This window comes from Coenobita brevimanus, chromosome 24 (genome assembly GCF_032717465.1).
Source record: "Coenobita brevimanus isolate Jiangsu-jjx chromosome 24, ASM3271746v2, whole genome shotgun sequence".
NCBI classification, from domain to species: domain Eukaryota; kingdom Metazoa; phylum Arthropoda; class Malacostraca; order Decapoda; family Coenobitidae; genus Coenobita; species Coenobita brevimanus.
Genome location: NC_136977.1, coordinates 53,850,069 through 53,871,474, shown reverse-complemented (window position 1 = coordinate 53,871,474; position 21,406 = coordinate 53,850,069). Strand labels below are relative to the sequence as shown.

The 21,406-nt window shown below is 41.8% G+C and overlaps 1 protein-coding gene across 3 annotated transcripts in view; it reads left to right on the top strand.

Moving 5' to 3' along the window:
- Nucleotides 1-21,406, top strand: part of LOC145393507 (tyrosine-protein phosphatase non-receptor type 2-like) — a 568,853-nt gene that overhangs the window by 189,082 nt on the left and 358,365 nt on the right. For all 3 annotated transcript variants that reach the window (XM_080267640.1, XM_080267639.1, XM_080267638.1), the window contains exon 4: nt 395-528. In XM_080267640.1, the coding sequence (XP_080123766.1) occupies nt 395-528 (134 nt within the window). The remainder of the gene's footprint in view (nt 1-394; nt 529-21,406) is intronic.

Sequence of the window (21,406 nt, the reverse complement as noted above, 5' to 3'; positions counted from 1 at the left end):
TTTTTTTATTACAACTGTATTTTTTTCCATGCTGCATCAACACAGCACTGTTTTAAAGAGAAGAAATTGAATACTGTATTTATATATTTTTACAATATGTAAGATGCATGATAAAGGACATTCAATTATTGCCTGACATGTGATTTTTTTTCCATCTGAAAAATTAAAATATTGGTGACATTTGGCATTTCTCCAGCTGTACGAACGCTCCTAATTGCAGGGGACAGGGCGACATGGAGGTGATTTGTCTGTAGCCACCCCTTACAGGATTAAGACATCTGGCAATACAGTAGATAGATAGATGTTTGCTTTTTTTTTTTTTTTTTTTTTTTTTTTTTTTTTTTAAATGATGCTAGTGTTGTATTTAATTTTTTTCCTGAAATTACTTTTATAGATAAAATGCCATCAATACTGGCCCCTTGGAGAAAGTGAAGGAGGCGAAGATTCTATAGTGTTCTCCACTGTGGGCCTCAAAGTGGAACTTCTCAGTGTTAGTCGTCACTCTCACTATAACTACAGTACTCTCAGGTGAGTTCACCTTCCTCATACACTATAAATTTTTACAGAAACAACTATGAAAGCCAATAATGTATGAAATGGTTCTGGACACCTCTCCTTAGTTTCCTCTAGTGCATTGCATCGGCAGGCAGAGGCTGATTATTATTGGAACTGGAGTACAAAACTTAACCAATAATAAGTGTTGTTGTGGAGTCATATGATTCTTTTATGATCCATGCTTTACACATACTGGTACAATTTGTTTTTGAAAACTATGACACTACCTTTTAAACACCCAGTTCTTTCTGTAGTCAGTGTCAAGATTGGCATCCCCCCCCCCCCCCACACACACACACAAATTTTTTTTTTTTTTTTTTTTTTTTTTTTTTTTTTTACATACAGAAATATAGATTTACAATTACTTATTTGGTCTTTCTAATTGCCTTACTCAGTAACTCACCTGCCTTTTCCCTATAATGAACTTTCCTCTTAGGGCATTTATGGATGTTACTTCTCACTCTTTCAATTTTAGCACTTATTATTTGGTTGCAGTACTTGCAGGCTGCTTTCTGTTTATCATTTTCTAAAATATCAACTTCATCCCATTCTGTTGCCTTTTTTCTGCCACTACCAGCAGGCATATTGTTGCTGTCGTCCTCTCACTACCAAGGAGAAACTGAGACTGAGACACTGAGTACTGAGTCAGGAGTAGTCAAACCTTCCTCACCCATCCATTTCCTGTACAGCACAAGTTAACAGAGGCTTTGTCCAACCGGACCACCTTGTAACAAAAACAACATGTCTTAAACAAGTGTCTGTTCTTCAGATATCACTTAAAACCTTCTGTGTCACTCTAAATTACATTTTGATTGCTTATTTTTAACTGATTTACATATAAATGTAAGGAATAAGAAAAAAATCCCCAAAAACAATAACCCCCCCCTCCCCCCAATTTTTTTTTTTTTTTTTTTACCTGGGTTTTTTCCAACCCTGGTACAGTAGAAGTCCTATTTTTCGGCATCTATGGGACCAGGCTAGTGCCGAAAAATCAAAATTGCCGAATTATCAAAAACCCTACCCACTCAATACCTTATATGTTTCAGTGAACACTATCAACACCACTCATATCATTACAAATGTGCTTGGAGAGAGTACTGTATACTGTTTGATACTGTACAATACTGTAATGAATACAGTACTATACATGAATATGAAAAATAAAGAAATTAGTGAACATACTGTATATAAATGTAATGGTACAGTAGGCCTACAAGTTCACATGCACTTACCTAAACTTATAGTAGGTTCCTTAATTACATATGTACAATAGAAGGGGTTGATTGGACTCTGCTACTGCTGGAAGAAGTCCCCAGCAGTAGAGGGTCTTCATGGAGAATTTCAAGACTGACGAAAAAAATCGGAAAATCTGCCGAATGATCAGAGATTTTTGTAAATGGGACTATTTCTCAAAACTGCCGAAATGTCAGATTTGCCGGGGAATTGGATGCCGAAGAATTGGACTTTTACTGTAGTCATCAGTGGTATATAGGATTATTATTATTATTATTATTATTATTATTATTGTTATTATTTTATTCAGGAAAGAACTAAATGCCTGAAGCCTGCATTTTTTTTTTTTTTTTCCCCCCCTAGAAGACAAAAAAACAACAACAGCCAAATTAAGATTTGTTCATTTTGAGATGTCTGGACACACTAATTAAAAGACTTATAATTGAGAGAGAGAAAGACAGACGGGGGAAGTCACTTCCATAGTTGACCTGTTGCATACATGAAGAACTTGGAGTATCGGTTAACTCGTGCATTAGAAAGTTGGACAAACAGGAAAAGAGTGGGACTTTGTTGTTAGATGTATGCAATGCACCATGTGTAAATGAGGGGGATGCAACAAGAAATCTCGGAAGAGCAGTGACCATTGAACTGGTGACAGAAAAGAGATAAAGATGCAGCAGTGCGACAAGGAGACGGAGGTTGAAGAGAGTCAGTAAGAGAAGGAGAATTAACGATGGAAGCAGAAATCTCGAAAGAGCAGTGACCATTGAACTAGTGACAGAAAGAGATAAAGATGCAGCAGTGCGGCAAGGAGACAGAGGTTGAAGAGAGTCAGTAAGAGAAGGAGAGTTAATGACTCGAAAGGCCTCTAACCACCCTGTTGAGAAGAGCAGTATTTTGGGAACCCCCCATACACAAGTCGTACTCTTCATGGGGATGAATGAAATCTCAGTATAGAGTCAGCAACTGTTTGGGAGTAAAGAAGGCATGGGGTTGGCTTAGCACTCCTAATCTCTTTGAAGTAGATTTTGCAAGTGAAGTAATCTCATCTTTCCATGATAAATCTTTCCAGTGTGAATGTCATGTTCATTGTTGTGATTCTACAGTATACTGAATGACAAGCCTAATGATTTCCTGTAACCCAGGAAACCATTTACACCACTGGTGGTACCCTTATAGCCAAAATATGGGATGGTGTGGAGCCTTTTTTGATACCCCTGTTAACTAGATTGAAGAATGCAAATGCAGAGTCTGTCTGGGAACTAAACTTCCTTACTCTTCCCTGTGACTCACCTTACCACAGGAAGGTGCTGTCTGTTGCAGGGGATCATCAGTTCGCTGCGTGGAATGGCCATGCAGGGGCAGTTTCTTTCGTGTGGTTGATGTTTTTTTTAAACTAGACAAACTGGAGTTACTTATCAACAGCGACTACTGTGGACAATAGCAGGAGCTACATGTAGATTGTGCACAGACAGCTTACTGTTGGCAGCATTAATATCACTGGCTTTGCATGATGGTGGTGTAAAAGCAGTGAGCACAATGTACGTAGATTGAATGTGTGTAAATAAATCTACTTTTATAATTTTTTATTTGTTAAATTACTGGTCTACATTGTAGGCTGTGCACAACATGTAATGTGCTAACAGCGCTTCACCACAGGCAGTCTTTTTGCAAGCATAGTTGGGTCCAAGATGGTATGTGGTGTTGTTATTTCATTATTGAACATTTGAGATCTGGGTGTTGCTTCTAATGATGATCACAATTCATTTTTCTGTTTTAGTGAAATCATAAATTGCCACATTCCTTGTCAAAGTGTATACAATTGCTCATGTAAATATGTACACAAAGAGAGCACCTATATTGAATCATTAGAAATCGTTTTCGTAGGCTCCAACATGCTGATATGCATCGGTTTTGGCAGCCTAATGGCGGCTGTCCATGCTGCTTAATCTCTGACAGCTTCCCTATTCAGTTTCTTAACCCTGGGCTCGCACTCAGCGACCTTGTCCCAGGTTATTTTCAGTCTACCTCACGCTCCTCTAACCCCAACATTAACACTTCTCACTTTCTGCACCCAAGTATTATCCCTCATCCTCTGCACATGTCCAAACCATCTCATTCTACCTCTCCTCATCACAACACCAATACACTCTAGTCCCATCCTATCTCTCAACTCTTCCATCATAAACTTAGCCCCCCAAGGCCTTGCACTCAAGGATGCACAGCACATCCACCTAGTCATTGTCATTTCTGTACATTTGAGCCTGCAGATATCCTTTTCCTTTACTGCCCAGGTCTCACTACCATACAGCAATACACTCCTAACACACACTGCATACAAGGATCACTTAGCACGGGGGGAGAACCCTTTCAGTTCCAGGAGAGGCAGTAGCTCCCTGAACTTCTTCTAACCACTCCTCACTCTAGCCACAGAGCTAGCTCCAACCCACCTCCAGCACATAACATGTCTCTTAAATAACAAAACTCTTCCACACACTCAAGAGACTCACCAGCAGGTTCAATCCTTCTTGCCTGGCAATATCCACGTCCTCTCTCCGACACACCGCACACGTGAAATCACCATTATCTCGAAGTCTCCCTCTAATTCCATTACATCTCTCATGCACCCACTTATCACAAACACTGCATAAGATGAAATTACTTCCCACACCCTTGTGACAAGTCGCACATGGCCACTTTCTCTCTTTGACAGTACTGCCCCCAGCCCTAGGTATCATCATTTTTGTTTTATCTGCATTTACTCTTAAGCCCTTATGCTCCATACCATCTCCACTTCCTAAATCTTTCCTCCACCTCCCTTTAATTCTCTGCAACCAACACCAAATCATCAGCATACAACATCTCTCATGGGAGTCCATTTCTGAAGTCAAGTGAGAGGGCTTCAAGTACCATGGTAAACAACAAGAGGCTCAAGACTGATCCCTGATGCACAACATTCATGGATAACTCATCACTCAAATCTTCATTCACCCTTAACTGGGTGTGAGCACCCACATACATGCCCATAACGACCCTAACCAGTCACTTCTCAATCCCAAGCTTTCTCATTGCCAACCTCACCATCTCTACCGGGACTCTGTCAAAGGCCTTCTCCAAATCAACAAAAACAGAGTACAGTACCCTTTTCTTTCCTATATATTTTTCCTGAATCTGTCACACAATGAATATGGCATTAGTGGTCCCTTTACCTGGCATAAACCCAAACTGCATCTCATCAGTATTCATTCTTTCTCTAATCATACCTTCTACAGCACTCTCCATTACCTTCATTATCTGATGTAAAAGCTTTATACCTTTATAATTTCCTCTTTTGAGGGCATTACCCTTCCCCTTCTACAACACATTTACAGTTACACGTTTTAGACAATCATCTGGGACAACATACTCATATATAGTCATGTTTATCAGGTCAGTGACTAATCTCATTCGTATATCTCGTGAGGCTTTCAACATTTCAGCAGGCAACCCAGACACACCTGCTGCCTTCCCCACGTGCATCCTGTCTATTGCCCTGCTCACGGTAGCAGTGTCAATCACAGGCCATGGACCAAAAACTGGATCTGCTGGGTCCAAACCTTCCCTGCCCCAGTCAAACTCCTCATTCAACACCTGGTTGTAGTGCTCTCGCCCCATAACCCATCTTTCATCATTCTTCACACACTACTCACCTATGATATCCTTTTTCTCCCTCTTCATCTGATTTGCCACCTTAAAATCATTTTCTTCCCTTCCACATGATTTAGGTTATCAAGTAAAAGTCTCTGTGAATCAGACTGCCCTGTAAACCTCTTTTCTAGCCCTACACAAGGTAGCCAAGTATTCCTCTCCATTACCACGCTTCTTCCATTCCTGGAAAAGCCTTCTTTTCTCCTTAACTGCAGCTTCAACAACTTCATCCCATCACCAAGGATCTTTGTCATGGTGGGCCTCTTGTCCATCCACATAATGAATTGATAACTCTCAAGAGGTTGGTCTTGAGGGCCTTGTGTACTGTTCATTAACACTTCTGTCAACATCCTGTTCAGCCACCACTCTCCTCTTCTTGCAGTAGAAGGTATCTATTACTGCTTGGTCTTTCAGCTTCCATATTTTCCTCCTAGGTGCATAGGTTCTCTTTTTCACTACCCGCTCCTTAAGAACCATGTCACATATTAATAATTTGTGTTGCAGCACACACTCCTCACTCCTTATAACTTTACCATCCCTCACTAACCACCCATCAGCCCACCTGACCAGGAAATAGTGTATCTGGCTGCTATTTCCCCCTGACTCGTACGTAATCAACCTACTTTCTCTTTTCCTAAAATGTGTGTTGCACACAATCATGTTCATTGCCTCCCCAAACTCGTGTATGCTTTCCCCTTCCTCATTTCTTGTACCATATGCACATCCCCCATGTACTCCTTCATATCCATGAGATTAGATTGTAGCATCAGGGGGTAATTTAAATGGTCCCTTTAAAAAGGGGTGCCAGATCCCTGGTTATGCACTTCTTCACACAAAATTCATCCAGCCAGCTTTGGCTCTTGTCAGTGTCATAGCCTTACCAGCTTCAGTACCTCTCATCCTTACACACTCATCCACCTTATCCTTCCACCTTCTTCTTGGCCAGCCTTGTCACATCCCTCCTTCAAATTCACTCAGATATACATTTTTCACCACTGTTGTCATCCATTCTCTCCACCTGACCAAACCATCTTAGTACACTCTCTTTGATTGTGGTGTCCACAGACTTCCTCACTCCGCATCTTTCACTAATCACATTATTCCTTATCCTATCCACTCTCAGTACTCCACGTACAGTCCTCAGCTGTCTCATCTTCATTGTGCATACTGCTGACTTTTCATTTTCATGCCACACCATAGTCTCACATCCATGTGTTAAAGTTGGCACTAACATTGCTGCAACACTCAAGCCACCGTTTTTTACTAAGGCCTTCATAGCACCAGCTGCTTTTCTTCCTTGTGTCACTCTTCTTTCCATTTCTTTTGCATATTTTCCTCTCTTTTCTATCACTGTACCCAGGTATTTGAACTCTCTCACCAATTCCAGTCTCTCTTTATTCACCGTGACATCACACTGGGAGTTACCTTCTCTTTCAGTAACCATTGCTTACTTTTTTCTACATTTACTCTCAAAGCACGACTCTCACAGACATCTACAGAACTCAGCACTGTACTTATTTATTTATTTATTTATTTTTTATCAAGGCGAAGATGCACTTGACAGGCTTGTGATGTTTGGCTGAATGCAACATTACTTCATAATCTCTTCATTCATTAGCAATGTTAATTGACAACATTTATCTGAGGGGGAAATTTGTGTTAGTAAATATTATTCAGACATGTTGCATTCAGCCAATCATCACCAAGCTGTCACATGCATATTCGCCTCATTAAATAAAACTGAGTATAGTCTACCAAGCTCTCGCCTGGTATTCGCAAGTAGCACTGCATCATCAGCATAGAACAAATTTGAGATATTCCATCCATCACCATTCATTACCATCCTCATCACTCTCTCCTTTATACATGTTTTTACTTCTCACATCACCCCATCCACATATATATTGAACACTCACGGAGACATCACACATCCTTGTCGCATGCCCACATTGATTGTGAACCAATCACTTAGATGCCCATTTACCCCTCTACATGCCTCACTACCATCATAACAACTCTTGGCAGCATCTAGCAGCATACCATCTACATGCCTCACTACCATCATAACAACTCTTGGCAGCATCTAGCAGCATACCATCTACAGAGTACTTGCGCAAGACCTTCCGTAATGCTTCTCTGTCTACTTTGTTGTATGCTTTTTCCAGATCCATAAATGTCCATGAACACCTTATAGCAGTGGTTTCCAACCTTTTCTAAATCTTGTCCGCCTGCACTGAATGACACGTTCCCTGCATCCCCTTTCCTCAAATACTGTATTTTACTTGCATAGTTGGCACATGTCAGTAAATATCGTAGATTCTTAATCTTTGAAATTGTTTATATACTGTATTCATATAACTAGATTTCTTACTCATGTTTGAAATATTTTCTCTATATTTAGAAATTACTGAATTCCATTGTAATTCATAGTTTTCAAATACAGTAATCCCTCCACTTTCCGATGTAATAAAGCCAAAAGCATGTCCGGAAAGTGGTCCTGTCCGGAAAGTGGGTCCCAGCCTCCTGGACTTGTACTTATGGACCCTAACCTACCCTGATTCAGAAAAACACCTATTTAAGACCCAAATCACACCAATAAGAGAGATAAAAGACTGAAATAAATGCAAAAGAACCAGAGAATGAGGTTTTAGAGGTGAGTTTATACAATATTAAACATTTTGGGTACTTACAACAAGTCCCTGGCTCCTGGACTGGTACTTAAGGACCCTAACCCAGCCTAACTTTGAAAGCCACCTAAATAACTCCCTACCGGACATGCATAGCACATATTTAAACCAATTTAAGACTCTATTCACACCAATAATGGACATAAAGCATGAAATAAATGAAAAAGAACCAAAGAATGAGGAATTAGAAGTGGCTGTACCTCAGCCACGGTACTTACAGCACGTTTGTGGCTGCTTTCTCTGGCTTTGGCAGTGATGAAAGTGCTCTTGAAGCACGTACAGTAATCCAGTGTTGTGCTGCACTTACAGTAAGTCTTAGCACTGTGAGTTATAATTGTTTAACACTGCACACAGTTAATTGCATCACACCAGTTTCAACCACCAGTGTGCACTCCACAATTAGTCCTTTGCACCCTCAATTCTAATTTCTTAACACTGCACAACACTGTAAATTACCGTGTGGTCTAGTGGCGAGGTATTGGAGTTTATTCACTGTTTATTCACAAAAAATGAGCACATGTGGCTTCCATTACGATAAGCATCTGCTCTCGATCGGAGTTAGGCTGTGACTGTTGATGATTGGGTAACAGAGTTGCCAGATTGCAATGGCCACATTACAAAACTCATCAATTTTCATTACCAAATTTAACTTTTCATTACCAAATTCGTAAAGCTAGCATTTATTCTTCAATAATTGTATATACAAGTGGAAATCCATGTAATCACTGTTCTTATAATTAACAGTATGTTGATTATTTTCATGCTATATAGGCTAGCATATGACAGGGTGGATAGACAAGGATTGTGGAAAGTATTAAGAATATATGGAGTAGATGGAAAGTTGTTGAATGCTGTGAAGAGTATGTATGATGGTGCTAAGGCTGCAGTGCATGTGGATGGTGAACTAAGTGAATTTTTCTCTTTGGAGGTTGGGTTGAAACAGGGATGTGTCATGTCTCCATGGTTGTTCAATCTGTTCATGGATGGGGTGATAAAAGAGGTACAAGGTAGGGTAGTGGATGTTGGAGTGGCGCTGGTGAGAGAAGATAGTGTTTGGAAACTCCCTGTGCTGTTGCTTGCAGATGATACTGTGTTGTTGAGTGAAGATGAAGGGGAGCTTCAAGGCTTGGTGGATGAGTTTGGGAGAGTGTGTAAGAAACGGAATCTAAAGGTGAATGTAGGGAAGAGTAAAGTGATGGTCTTTGAGAGAGGTGAAGTCAGTGAATGTACAGTGAGGTTGGATGGTGAGGAATTGGAAAATGTGAGTACGTTTAAGTACTTCAGTAGTGTGATGAGTAAGGATGGAGGTTTGGAGGATGAAGTGCTTGAAAGGGTACAGCAGGGAAGAAAGGTTGCTGGTTCTTTGAAAGCAGTGATAAGAAACAGGGAAGTGAGCATGGAGGTGAAAAAGTTACTACATGACAGTATTGTGATACCAACACTAACGTATGGAAGTGAAGCTTGGACGTTGTTGGAAGGACGCAAGTCAAGAGTGAGAGCAGTGGAAATGAGTTATTTAAGAGGAGCCTGTGGAGTCACATGGAGAGACAGGCTGACGAATGAGGATATAAAGGAGCGTTGTGGTGTAGATGTGGATGTGATAGGAAGCATTATGAGGAACACACTGAGGTGGTTTGGCCATGTGGAGAGGATGGAGGGTGAAAGACTGACGAAGAGAGTGTATATGAGTAAGGTGGAGGGGGAAAGAGGGAGGGAGAGGCCGAGGTTGAGATGGAGGGATGGGGTGGAGAGGTATATGAGAGAGGGGGGTGTGAGTTGGGAGCAGGGCAGTGAAATGGCAGGGGACAGGGCGACGTGGAGGCAATTTGTTTGTGGCCACCGCAAACAGGATTGAAGCGTCTGGCAATAGATAGATAGATAGATAGAGATTAATCAGAGAGAGCAAACAATCCACCATCTCCATCCTGTGTATCCTCACACATATGAAAAATCCGTTTGGTATTGCATTATTCTGATTCATTACCTAACGAATTTTTTATTACCAAATTGGCCAACATTTGGTAATGAAAATGGCAACCCTGACAGGGGAGGGGGAAGGAGGGAGGAAGGAAGGGGTGAAGGGTCCATGGTGTAACAGCTGTTCGGCGCCGCGCGGCAATTTCAAATTACGGGTGAGAAAAAATTAGGATTTGGGGGGGATTTTTTTCTTTTTTTGGTCATTTTTGGGTTCTGAAGGTCCAGGCCCACAACGCTCGGTAAGTGGGGCGTCCGGAAAGTGGGTGTCCAGAGTGTACAGGATTACTGTATAATTACCCTCTTTATCAAGCCTTCGTGTCCCCCCAGGCAGCCCTTCGTGTCCCCCTAGAGGGGCACGCCCCACAGGTTGGAAACCACTGCCTTATAGTCTTTCTCAGCAGGCTTCTCCATTATCTGTCTTACTGCAAATATTTGATCCACACATCCTCAGCCACTCCTAAAGCCACCCTGTTCATCACTCACTAGGACTTCTGATATCTCTTTTACTTTCTGTATAATAATTTTTCCTGATATCTCTTTTACTTTCTGTATAATAATTTTTCCTGATATCTCTTTTACTTTCTGTATAATAATTTTTCCATATACCTTCCCGACAGCTTTCAGTAAACTTATGCCACAATAACTCATGCACTCACTTTGCTCACCTTTATTTATGTACAGGGGTACAATCACTGCCCTTTTCCACTCTACTGGCACACTTTCACTCATCCATGCCTTCTTAGGTATCTGCAACGAGCACTTCATTCCACTCTCACGACTGCATGTAATCATCTCTGCATACAACTCATCAGCCCTAGCTGTGTTCCCATTTTTCAGCCCCTTCACAGTGTTCTTCACCTCTGCAAGTGTCATGTTTCTTGGCACTGCATTCCTTCTCTGTTCACTCTCAAAACCAATCATGTTAACAGTTGCTTTGCTCTCTCCATTCCCGTTTATCAGACTTTCAAAATGTTCTTTCCTTCTGGTCCTTGCTTCATCCCCATGGGTTAATAATCTACCACTTACATCCCTCACACTTTCACATTTCTTTCCATTGCCACCTCTACATTTCTGCACCTCTTCCGAGAATAACTTCCTGTTTCAGAGTAATTTGCATTCATTTTTCAGTCTAGATCATCATTTACTTCCTTCTTTTTCCTCTTCACTAGTCTTTTTATGTTCTTCCCAATCTCAATATATTTATTTTATTATTTCAACTGAACCCCGGTGGTGTATCCACTCTAGCCACTTCTTCCTCTTTTCCTCCACTGCATTCTTAACCTCTTCATCCCACCGTGCTGCACTTTCTTCTTTGTTGTTACTCTTGCCACACCACACACCACTTTAGCATTCCTGACTAAGCAGTCTCTGTATACATTCCACAAGCTCTCGAGTCATTTCATTCCAATTCACTGATCCTATCTCCTCTCCTACTTTGGCCCTTTATTCATCTGCCATTTCTTATCGTCAGCTTCTCAACTTTCAGTCTCTCACCCTGACTGCTCCTTTCTCTCTCTTGGTCCACCTCATTCCTCTCAATTTGATCTTGCATACCACAATTATATGATCAGACAAACCTCCACATTGTCCTCTCACTGCCCTCATATCAGCATCACTACCCAGCATCAATTTCTCTACAAGCACATAATCATTCAGGCTCCTTTCAACATGATCTCCATTCCCTCTGTGCCACATATAATATGTGCGTCTTTGTGTTTAAAATAAGAATTACAGATGTACAACCTCGTTTCCTGACACATGTCCTTCAGTCGCTTCCCATCGTCATTCTCTCCTGGTACTCCAGTATTACCCAATATATCATTCACAGGACAATTTCCTACTCTACCATTGATATCGCCCATTACAATCACTTTACAACTCCTTTGAGTTTCTCCCACTACTTCAGCCAGCTCATCCCAAAACCTGTCTTTCTCTATCTTACTCTTATCTTCACACGGGGCATACAGTACAATCACTGCCACTTTCACCTTCTCAAACTTGAACTTGACATACAGTACATACATCTTGAGCTGACACATTTGTAATCTCTCACTCCACTCTGCCACCCTTCATTCATCAACAAAGCAACTCCTTCCTTGCATCTTCCTCGCCCATTCATGCCCGACCTTACACACTTTATAACCTCACACTCCTTTACTTCACATCCTTTCATCTTAGTTTCACACAGTGCCATCACGGCATCTCTTGCACTCTTGAACACATTCACCACTTTCACCCTCTTACTCTCCTCATTTACACTTTTCACATTCCACATGACCATGCGAATCTGCTCATTTGGTTAGGGCCCTGGGCAGGTACTTGCCCCTCCGTGGCACTCCAAAACATGTGCCATAATTCAGTACTGTAATTTTTACTTTTTAGATAAGGGAATCTGGGGAAAACTTAACCCTACCAGAAATCCTGGTTATATGGTTATCACCCTGTGTAGTAAATGGTTTCCTTGTTACAGGAAACCATTTGGCTCCTCACTCAGTGTAGAGACCATGAGACAACACTGCATTGAGTGAGTGGATGATGGGTGCCCCCACCTACAGGATGTCATTGATTAGCATGGTAATTACAGTAAACCCTTGCTATACTGAACCTGGTTAACTTAAACTTTAGCTGAATAGACCTTGTGAGCCCTCCAAACAGCATTCCAATATATCAAACCAAGGGTTGATTTAATGAGGGGATGCTGTTGCTGACCAAATGACCCCATGAGGCAGCAGGCCAGATCTTCCTCTGTATTTCCTACTGCCCATGACCTCCAATCTTTCAAACGTGTTGTGTCCAGACATCTCAAAATGACCATATCTTGAATTTGGCTGTCTGTTATAATGTTTTTATTTTTGCTTGGAGGGAACAATCTTGCTGGCTTCTGGCATTTGGTTCTTTCTTCCTTACATTAAAAAAATAAATAAATAAATAAAAATAAGATCTCCGGTGAAATGCCAACTAACCATCTGAAAGGCATTCATAATCACATTGCCCCAGTCCACTCATTAAGTAACAAAGCAGTCATGTTGGAGAGATCTTGGTCAGCAAGACATTGCTGAGTCATTGTAACTTTTTTTGCATGTGGAAATTCATTCACCCTTGTCAGGCTGGCTTCTCATACTGATATTTTGTTTTATTCAAGACAAGATTATCATAGAAGAAAACAGCCCTACATTAACAAAAAACTGGAAGAACAGTTGTAATGATATATATATAGCACAGTCTGAAATCACAACTACACTGCTATAACTAAGGCACTTCAGCAATGAATAGCCTCTTAGGGCTCACTCAGTTTTTTTTTTTTTTTTTTTTTTTTTTTTTTTTTTTTTACAGAACAGAGAAAGGAAAAACAAATGAAGACAAAAATCATTACGGCGCATTGTTATGAAAATGTTATAAATGTACTGAGAAGCATAATTAATTAGCAGTCCATGATGGGTATTCATGGCGGCATCTCCAATTTTTGTTTCCACAGCAGTCACAGATGAAGCGGTCAGCGATCACTTGTGAGTGATTGCTTGTGCACACCGTCCGCCTCACTGCTGCCCCAGCAGAGCTTTCATGATTGGTGTGGATGCATGCATGCCTGTGTGTGTGTGTGGTGTGGTGTGGTGTGTAAGGACATTGGTTACAAGATTATGACAATGTGAGAAACTTTTATCTTGTCGTGATGTAGTGGATTGCTGCCTGACTCTCACCTGTGAGTCCCGGGTTTTATTCCAGGCATAATGGTAATATATTGAATGATTTTTCCAGTGTAAAGTACAGGTTTCTCTCTTTATTCTGACTTGGTGTAAGTGCTTGGGATAGATTAAAAGCATCCACGTGCTTGAGTGCCAGAGGATTATCTCAGCCTCTTCAGGCCCATAATGGGTGCAAAGGGACATTGATTACAAAATTGTGACTGTGATACAAAATTGTGACTGTGAAATAACTTTCACCTGGTCGTGGTGTAGTGGATTGTTGCCTGGCTCTCACCTAAGAGTCCCAGATTCGATTCCTGGCATAATGGTAAGATACTGTATTGGATGATCTTTCCTGTGTAAAGTACAGATTTCTCTTTTCACGCTATTATAGTGTTAACACACTGGCGAACACAAGTAGCCTGACACTTGGTGATGTCACCTCTCCTTGTCAGTGCATTTTCTCATTGTCTGTGGCACCTCTCAGTTTCCCAGAATAATGGACCCCCCGAAACTTGTTGGATTTCATGCCCATCAGTGGAAGCAAACTGTACGAACCTAAGCTTCCCGTACTAAATTATTTTTTTTTCAACTGAGTATCTACCCTACTAAAGGCAATTACAGTACAATATTTTGTAGCATATAAGATGCTGCACTGTGTATGATGAACCTTACTTTTGAAAGAGCACGTGTTTAGGAAGGGAAGAGGTTGTGTAGATCAGATATTCATTCATAGATCTTTAGTGGAAAAGTTTCTAGAGAAGGGAAAGAAGTTGTATGCGGCTTTCATGGATTTGGAGAAAGCATATGACAGGGTGGATAGACAAGGATTGTGGAAAGTATTAAGAATATATGGAGTAGATGGGAAGTTGTTGAATGCTGTGAAGAGTATGTATGATGGTCCTAAGGCTGCAGTGCGTGTGGATGGTGAACTGAGTGAATTTTTCTCTTTGAAGGTTGGGTTGAAACAGGGATGTGTCATGTCTCCATGGTTGTTCAGTCTGTACATGGATGGGGTAATAAAAGAGGTACAAGGAAGGGTAGTGGATGTTGGAGTGGCCCTGGTGAGAGAGGATAGTGTTTGGAAACTCCCTATACTGTTGTTTGCAGATGATACTGTGTTGTTGATGAAGACAAAGGGGAGCTTCAAGACTTGGTGGATGAGTTTGGGAGAGTGTGTAAGAAACGGAATCTAAAGGTGAATGTAGGGAAGAGTAAAGTGATGGTCTTTGAGAGAGGTGAAGTCAGTGAATGTACAGTGAGGTTGGATGGTGAGGAATTGGAAAATGTGAGTATGTTTAAGTACTTGGGTAGTGTGATGAATAAGGATGGAGGTTTGGAGGGTGAAGTGCTTGAAATGGTACAGCAGGGAAGAAAGGTTGCTGGTTCCTTGAAAGCAGTGATAAGAAACAGGGAAGTGAGCATGGAAGTGAAAAAGTTACTACGTGACAGTATTGTGATACCAACTCTAATGTACGGAAGTGAAGCTTGGACGTTGTTGGAAGGACACAAGTCAAGAGTGAGAGCAGTGGAAATGAGTTATTTAAGAGGAGCCTGTGGAGTCACATGGAGAGACAGGCAGATGAATGAGGATATAAAGGAGCGTTGTGGTGTGGATGTGGATGTGATAGGAAGTGTTATGAGGAACACACTGAGGTGGTTTGGTCATGTGGAAAGGATGGAGGGTGAAAGACTGACGAAGAGAGTGTATATGAGTGAGGTGGAGGGGGGAAGAGGGAGGGGGAGGCCGAGGATGAGATGGAGGGATGGGGTGGAGAGGTATATGAGAGAGGGGGGTGTGAGTTGGGAGCAGGGCAGTGAAATGGTGGGGGACAGGGTGATGTGGAGGCGATTTGTTTGTGGCCATCCCAAACGGGATTAAGGCATCTGGCAATAGATAGATAGAAGTGTTTAGGAAAAAAGTACCAACACCCACTGCAGCCTTAATTGATAAGCAGTCACATTCACACAAATGCACACTCACATTTCAATATCTCCATTCAATATTGTTCATTAGTCAATAGTTTCATTATTAAGGTCATTCCATCGTGAGAAAGTTACACTTGGAGACAAGTTATTCAACTACAGTAATTCCTCCACTATCCGATGTAATAGAGCCAAAGGCATGTCCGGAAAGTGGGTCCATCCGGATAGTGGGCCCCTGCCTCCTGGACAGGTACTTATGGACCCTAACCCAGCCTAACTCAGAAAACCACCTACATAACTCTCTACCGGACATGCACAGCACCCATTTAAGACCCTGTTCACATAAGTAAGGGACAGAAATATGAAATAAAAGAAAAGGAACCAGAGAATGAGGAATTAGAAATGAGTATGGAAAATATTAGCAGTGTACAGGGTACTTACAACACGTCCGTGGTCATTTGTTACAAAGGTTAACCCGCCTCCTCTAAGGCTCTGGCAGTGGTGAAGGTGCTTTTGAAGCATGTACAGTAATCCAGTGTTGTGCTGCACTTAATCCTGTGCACAATGAGTTATAACCGTTTAACACTGCACGTTCTGTTCTTGATTGCACCAAGCCAGTTTCAACAGCCAGTTTACAGTCTGTACTTAATCTTTGCACTCTGAATTCTAATTTCATTACACTGCACAGCACTGTAAATTCCCATGTGGTCTAGTGGCGAGATATTGCCTGGGCTCTTGTTTGGCAAGCCACAGCTCACAAATGCAAGTAATTTTTCCCTCTGGCGAACAAATTTTACATGCAAGTTGCCTTTTGGCGAGGAGAAAATACATCCACTTCAAAACCCAGTAAACTACAAAATAAGTAAATCTCACTTAAATGAACAAAAAAGCACGTTGTGATCTGTTATTAAGTCTTCCCATGCCGCCATTGTGAATGTTTAAAACCTCATTATATGATTCTTATCATCACAGTGTGTAAATAAATAAACAAATATATTTATTTCTCATAAAATATTTTGGCTCGTAGTCAGTTTGGCTACCAGAAATTTACTTGGCTCATAAATCTGAAACCTCAGGAGCCAAATGGCTCACAACCATTGGCAGTTAGCAAGAGCCCTGATTGCAGTTTATTCACAAATATGAGAATGTGCGGCATCCATTGAATGAGCGTCTAGTCATGATGGTAGGTGGTAACTGGGGAGGAATGGGGGAAGGCGGGAAGCAAGCAGTGAACGTAAACACTGCTGTTCGGCGCTACGTGCCAATTTCAGAATATGGTTGAAAAAAAAAATGTCAGATTTTTTTTTTTTTTTTTTTTTTTTTTTTTGGTTCCAAAGGCCCAGCCCCAAAATGCCCGGTAAGTGGGGAGTCCAGATAGTGGGCATCAGGATAGTACACGGATTACTGTACTCACATCTGCAAAAGTATGCTATATAAACATGGTTTTTGCAAGCTGTATAACAAACACTTCACCCTACATCATACCACAGTCGGATTGTTTGTATGTTTTAATACCTTAATCAGTGGGCCAGTGCACTGAGTGGTCCTGACATCTGGTGGGAGTCTGTAAACTTCTCCTAGAAATACAGTACGTGTTGCGGGTTTCAAAGAAAAATTTTTCAATGCGCTTTCATGTAGTTTCCTCAAATCACAAAATTTTTCAAATGCGTTTGACAATAATGCTATTGGTGTGTAAGTGGCATTAGAGGAAAACAAAAAAAATCGTAAAACAGGAATCATCATCTCCATGGAATTAACTTCTACAGTGGGGCACCAATTTTCGCGCCTAATTGGGTCCAAAAATAATGCGCGAAAGTGGAATTAGTGAAAGTTGGGGCATTGTCTTTATGGCAAAAAGGCTAATTGGTTCCTGGTTATCCTAAAGTAACATCAGATTTTCATTTTCACTTGCAATACATTACATCAAATCACTATTGTACATTGCATTGTGAGATACAAACAATAAAAACTGTACAGTACACATTATATGAGGAGAAACATACCACAGAGACCAGGTTGAGGTGTTTAATGGATGTTGGGGGTAAGTATCCGAGGCGCGTGGCGGGCTTATTTAGCCACGCCAGACGTATTGGCGCCACCTCTTGCTGCCTCGCTACCACTCTCTCTCTCTGCCTCCTCAGATGCAACTCCCCCCACACCACCAGGCTCTCCCCCCACACCACCAGGCCCTTTCCCCACACTACCAGGTATAGTAGAGGCCATTGAACCGTGAGAATCCAACACAATGGAGCTAGCACGCTCGTACACAATGGCGGGAATGGGTGGACAGAGTGTTGACATGACGTCATTCAAGATGGCGGTGGGTTGCGGGTGGGCGGTGCAGGAAATTCAAAGTTCAAAATAGTGTCTCAAACCCAAAATTTGTGCGCGAAAATCAATTTTTTTCAAGCGAAAGTGGAAGTTAGGGAATATTTGGTGCATGCCGCGAAAGTGGATTCCGCGAATCCTGCTGTAGCGAAAGTTGGTGCACTACTGTACATATAATTTACTATTCAGTAAACATCCAATATATGTTTAAGACTATAACATGGTAAATACATGAGGAAATACTTTCATGCACAAATTTTGCCATATTTTAAAATTCGTTGTCGGAACAATGTACGACATGTTTTCCTGGTTGCTCTCCACTCAACACCTCTTCTACATCGCGTCTCCCACAGCCTACGACGTTTGGCGTCCATATTTGATGGAAACCTGGCCCATCCTTTCACTTGTTTCATGAATGGGTGCTGGTCTGCGCTGAAAATTGAATCTAATTTGCAGTCAGCCATGGCGCAAAGTTCGTCATTTTGCTAACTGTCCTTATTGTCGATGTCATACCGCTAACTGCTAAGTATAGAAACCCACAACTCTCAACACTGACTGAACAAATCACATGGTTAATCAATGAAAAACTTACTCCCAATTCTTCGTAAATAGCCCGTCCGAAATATGTACCACAATACCGACAAGCACTACATTCTATGATTCTTGTTATCCTCTGTTCTGTCCTCCACAGCACTCCGCTACCTAGCAATAGCCGCTAACAACTGCACTTCCAAGGCAGTGTAAGGGAGAAATACCAATTTAAAAAAGTGTCATGTATAAACTATATAATCAACTAAACAGTTGTGATGATCTCAAATGGAGAAAGAAGTGTATTCTTACAGGGTGTGTGTACCTTATGTTTTCTAGTCATAGTTGCTAAAAAATGTACTGCTTCAAGCTAGTGTAAGCAAAACTCTACTTTTTATCAGTGGAGAATATTTATAAAATAAATGCACAACAAAAGGGTGTGGCACGACCCACCACCTTCTTTTGTTGTATTAGCACTCTGTACCTTTACAACTATAAACATTTCAGATCAACCAAGTCATCCCATCACCGATGCATCTCGCCAGTCTCGTGTTTGTTTACAATCTTACGTGTGGCAGAGCCCAGTACCAAATGGAAATGTTGCATGGCGAATATATCCATATTTTTCATCATTGTTCTTTAAGAAATGGAAATCTTATTACCCTTATTTGAATTACTTACCGTCTTTTTACGTCCATGGAGGCAGTATTTCCACATAAACCCTCTTTAATACATCCCTAGAAATCACCTGATAGACAGGAGTAGAACATACGTTTGAATACTATTTTTCCCCAACCCATCTTCTTTATTAGGCCATGAATATTGTAGAACCCTTAGTTTTGCTGGTGTAAACCAGATGTTCAACGTAATAACACTCAGTTTTAGCCGGCTTTGGGTAGAATAACATGAAATATTGGTAACTGTAACCCTCATACCTGCGACAGGCGTATCTGGGAGAAGTTCACAGACTCCCACCAGATGTCAGGACCACTCAGTGCACTGGCCCATAGAGACTGACAGAAACTCCATAGGTATTGTTATTATCCTCATAAACAACATTATTGCCAAAAAATGGCACATCAGACATTATGCTGGAGGGTGGGGTGGAGGGACATGTGGTGTTCAATGCCACTTCAGGGCATCTTAACAGCCAGGCTGGCTGCTGGCAGTGTGCCAAGTGAGGGTGGGGGAGGGTGGGGGGATGGGGAGACAAACAGGGGTGGAGGAGAGAGATAAGTGGGGATGGGGGAGGATAGGGGCACAGGGAAGAAGGCAAGAAAGCCAAACAGCCCTATTACCCCCCCACCCTAGTCTCACTCAGTCACTCACCACTCACTCACTCACTTACTCACTCACCACTTTCACTCACTCACTGCTGTCACTCACTCACTCACTCACCACTCTCACTCACTCACCACTCACTCACTCACCACTCACTCACTCACTCACCACCCTAACTCACACACACACACACACACACACACACACACACACACACACACACACACACACACACTGCTCGCTGGTGCAGTGGTAACGTTCCCGCTTGCCAACTGGTGGACGGGAGTTCGCGCCTCGCTCAGGTTGCGAAAAGTTTCACTGACGAAGTGGGTGGTTACTGTCCCCCTTGAGCAAGGGGACGGGTGTGTGCGTGTGTGAAGGTCACAGCCTTGCCCTTAGATCGGACTATATGAGTTCTCAGCTCCCTTCCGGGAGGGTAAAAGCTGACGATCACGACCATCAAGTGATCCTGACCGATCCGGTGAATTACACACACACACACACACACACACACACACACACACACACACACACACACACACACACACACACGGGAGACAAGTGGGGGTTGGAGAGGTTAGGAGAATGGAGAAGGAGGCAACCAGAGGTTGGGGGGAAGGGAGGGGGACATGCCTGGAAGTGCTGAGCATGGTAGGGAATGGATGAGGGATGGGGGGAGAGAAGAAAGGAGAGGGAGGGAGGAAGGGATGACTGGGAGAGCCTTGTTTCAAACCTAGGGAGAGGCAAGGTGTCGGACTGGAGAGGCAGGGTGTCTGACTATTGAGGCAACAGGCATTCAAATTGTTTGGATTGTGGGAATGTTCCCCTGTTTCTTGTGTTTGGTCTAGCGAAACACCAGTTATCGATGTGCCGGATAACAGGGTATGGGTGTAATTACCAAGGGGGGAAAAAAAAAAAATAAAAAGTGCTTTATCATCATCATCATCGTATAAAAATGTCTAACTGCACTAAATCCTGCAAATAGTTGTTAATACACCACTCTGATGAGATGGATGAGTGAAAATTTTCATGAAGATGCAGATGCCCAGTACAACAGGTTACTGGTTAGCTGTAGATTGGTTACAATGGCAATGACATACCATGCAGTGACTGGCTTCCACGTGCAGTCAACCCTGAAACATAGTAACACTTTTTGTACCCCACACTTACTTATGAAGCACCTTAATAGATACAAGTGATTGAAATAAGCTTTTCATTTGCTGGTGGTATTAATTCAGGATAACCTGTTATGTTGATATGATATTTAAGGGTAAATCACTAAAATAATATTACGAGAACTGCCAAATGCAAGGAAAAGAAATAGATGGTTAGGAATAGTTAATTGTGAGAATTTCATATTCACATACAAAATACATCGATAAAAATGCTGGCTTACATAGTTATGGGAATTATGAGAGAAAAAGGTCGTTTGGTTCACGATTGAGAGTAGCAGAATTGATGTTAACATTGCAGATCTGGTCCTTCCAGTATGTTTAGAGGTTATTATGTGAGTATAAGGTT